Below are 3,026 nucleotides of genomic sequence, written 5' to 3'. Positions count from 1 at the left end.
CACTTTAACAAAAAAAATAGGCGATGCAGCAGATGAAGAAGAGGGTTGTATATTTCCTTTCGCCAATTGCACATCAAGCCATGTCTTCAATTCCACCTCCTCCAACCTTGATAACAAATAAGATCCACCGTATGTCGGAACAGCACCCTCCTTCAACCTTATCTCCATGTCGAAAGCCTCACAATGTGGAGGTAAACAAGAAGACTCCTGTGATTGAAACACATCAGCAAATTGCCTGAACTCCTTTGGTAAAGAAGACAATAGAGAAACTGAAGGTTTGATCAAAGAAATTGAAGGATTGAGGGGTGAAGTTGAAGATGACAGAATTGAAGAAAATTGTGATTTGAAAAAATTTGGATATTCACCAATTTCATTAGAAAAAGTTGAAAAACGGGGTGAATCCAACCGTAACGATGGTCCAGATCCCCCCACCCATCCTTGGTGTAAGCGTAACCAATCCATCCCCAAAATTACGTCATAACCGGCTAAAGTGGTGACATCGAGGGAAACATTGGATCAAAACAAATGATTGGTGTCGTCGGAGATTGAAAGACCACCACGCCAAAAGTGAGTAACAAGGCTATCTTTTCCCGCAGAACCATCAAAAGTCACACATTTTAAGGGAAAAGGTCTTTGATGTAAAACAAACGAATTCTGTTGAACAAATGTTTTGTCAAGAGAACTACCCGACACGCCTGAATCGACTAAGGCTTTAGCAATAAAAGTTTTACCACCAGAGGTGAGTTGTATGGACAAAATAAGACGAGAATCTTTAGTAGAAGAATTCTTGAAATGGATCGCAGGGACTTCGGATTCTACCACATCTTCAATTATACCATCATCAGTCGGATCAAACATCGGAGTCTCATCTAATTGATCAGCTCCCGAATTGTTGTAATAAGTTGGTTGGTTGATATTTTGATACTCGGAGAACAGAGCCGACACTTGTTGAACCGGATTTGTCATGCCTACTGCCGCTGGGACTCCCATAGCTGCAGGCAAACCAGGATGTTGTAACGGATTTGGATAATGAGACATAGGGCTAAATTGATAAGGTTGATACATCGGAAGGTGAGGAGGCAACTGATACCCAACCGGAACTTGTTGATAGGCTGATTGTACATCCTGAACCGTAGTCAAATTCGGAATAGCCAGTTGAACCGGAGGCCGAGGTACCCGAGAAGATATTGCAGAAAATGCACGTTAGTGCAAACAATCACTCTCTTGTCAATTCTCATTCGATGCAACGAGCCGCTTCTATGCCACCGGCTGTTCCTATTCCTTGGGATCCCAGTGCGATGGACGTCGATATCAATGCTGTGGCATCTCGACACCCTTTTCCACCTTTACCGACTGGTGTTTCTTTTAGATCTTTTGTCAAATTTTGTCACAATCGAAAATTGTGTCATCGGTGCCTCAAAGCTTACAACTCCACTCATAAGGGTCCTGACGGTAAAGGCATCGGTTGTCCAAATCTTCCACCTCGAACTACTCAAGAAATCGAATTGTTCATGCAGAAGCATCAATCACAAGTTTCAACTCCTTCTAATTCTCAAACCCCGGTATTTGTTCAGAGGCCATCAGAGCTACTGCTTGTCGTTCTTCAATAGTGTTGCACTTGAACCAATCTGGATGCTTGAGTGCTCGATCAACGGTGGCACGGCTAAGCTAAGTTAGCGCTTAGTGGTGCATTAGCTTAGCGATTTTTCGTCGCTAAGCTAGCGCTAAATCCTTAGCGCACTCAAGCTAAGCTAATCGAATTTTGATTTTTCCTTTAGCGGGTCTGCGCTAAGCTAAGCCGGGAGCTTAGCTATCAAAAGAATACATGTTTTAAGTGCAAAAAAGGGCCGCTAAGCCGCTATTAGCGGTTTAGCGGCCAATCAATTGGCTTAGCGGGTGTCATTTTACGCCCGCTAAGCTAATGGCTTAGCATTAGCGGAAATCCGCTAAGATTAGCGTTAGCGGATTTTTCCTTAGCGGCTTCTAGCTAAGCTAAGCCAAGGTGGCAAGAATCCTTAGCTTAGCTTAGCGAGCCACCGTTGGCTCGATCTTTAACATCAGCTCTTAAACCAGAAGTAAAAAGATTCTTCAATACCACCAATGAAAGTTGCATCTGAAAGGCCATTGAATTAAAACAAGAAATGAATTGCGAAACCGGGAGTTTGCCTTGCTTAAAAGATTGAAGCTCCAGAAATAAACGCTCTTCTGCAAACTTGTCACCAAACTTGTCGAGAAATTCTTGAAAAAAAGCTGCCAAAGATTTTAAAGGACCAATTGTGAAAGGGGTAGGATCGACCGAAAAAACATCTGATTCTTTAACACCATTTTCCCTATCATTAAGTTTTGATACACTCATCCACCAGTCATGTGGACCAGAAGCCAAAGGGAAGTGCTTCGCGACCCAATTTATCTTTCTATCATCACCAGAAAAACAAACCGCATTCGCGAACAGAGAGTCTCTAATCGCACTAATAAAACCAGGCACTTTACGAGGATCTGTACCATCAAAGTTCAAGCCAGCGATTACTGGGGGTTCAGGATTAGCATTTGATCCAGCTTAATTAGAAAATTTCTACGAAAAGTTGTAAGCTCATCATCCAAAGCATCAAGACAGGTCTTCTTCGTAGTTGCAAAGCCACCATTCAAACCAGCGTTGATTTTTTCTTCTACTTTTTTCAAATGATTATTGAACTCCTCACAAAGAACGTTCATGACTTCGTTCTTAGCTTGAAGGATCAAGGAAGTAAGCAGTTTTTCGATAGCGGCGGAAGCATTCGAATTGCGGTCATCAATTACCCCATTGACTGAATTATGAAAGGATTCTAATCTAGGTTCTAAAAATCGTGCCACAAATTGTTGGTCCAAATTTGATAGTACATAAAGCGATGACGACTGATTTGAAGGATTCAAAGACTGAGGCAAAGTCATAATTAAAAAGTGTAAAGAAAATATTGAAATATAAGAGAAACTATTTCGTAGAATGATGAAAGATTTTTGTATAAGTACTAGAAGACTATCTGATAACT

General features: G+C 41.5%; 1 protein-coding gene across 1 annotated transcript; it reads left to right on the top strand.

The window, feature by feature from the left end:
• Window positions 1-1,029: 1,029 nt before the first annotated feature.
• Window positions 1,030-1,610, top strand: MELLADRAFT_110756 (uncharacterized protein; the record flags this gene model as incomplete). The annotated part of the gene is made up of 2 exons (XM_007415030.1): window positions 1,030-1,071; window positions 1,152-1,610. The coding sequence occupies 2 exons, from the start codon at window positions 1,030-1,032 to the stop codon at window positions 1,608-1,610; spliced, it is 501 nt and encodes a 166-aa protein (XP_007415092.1).
• Window positions 1,611-3,026: the final 1,416 nt, after the last annotated feature.

The sequence above is a fragment of the Melampsora larici-populina genome, assembly GCF_000204055.1.
Source record: "Melampsora larici-populina 98AG31 unplaced genomic scaffold MELLAscaffold_47, whole genome shotgun sequence".
NCBI classification, from domain to species: Eukaryota; Fungi; Basidiomycota; class Pucciniomycetes; order Pucciniales; family Melampsoraceae; genus Melampsora; species Melampsora laricis-populina.
Note: the sequence above shows the minus strand (reverse complement) of the source record. Positions and strands in the feature narration are given on the sequence as shown.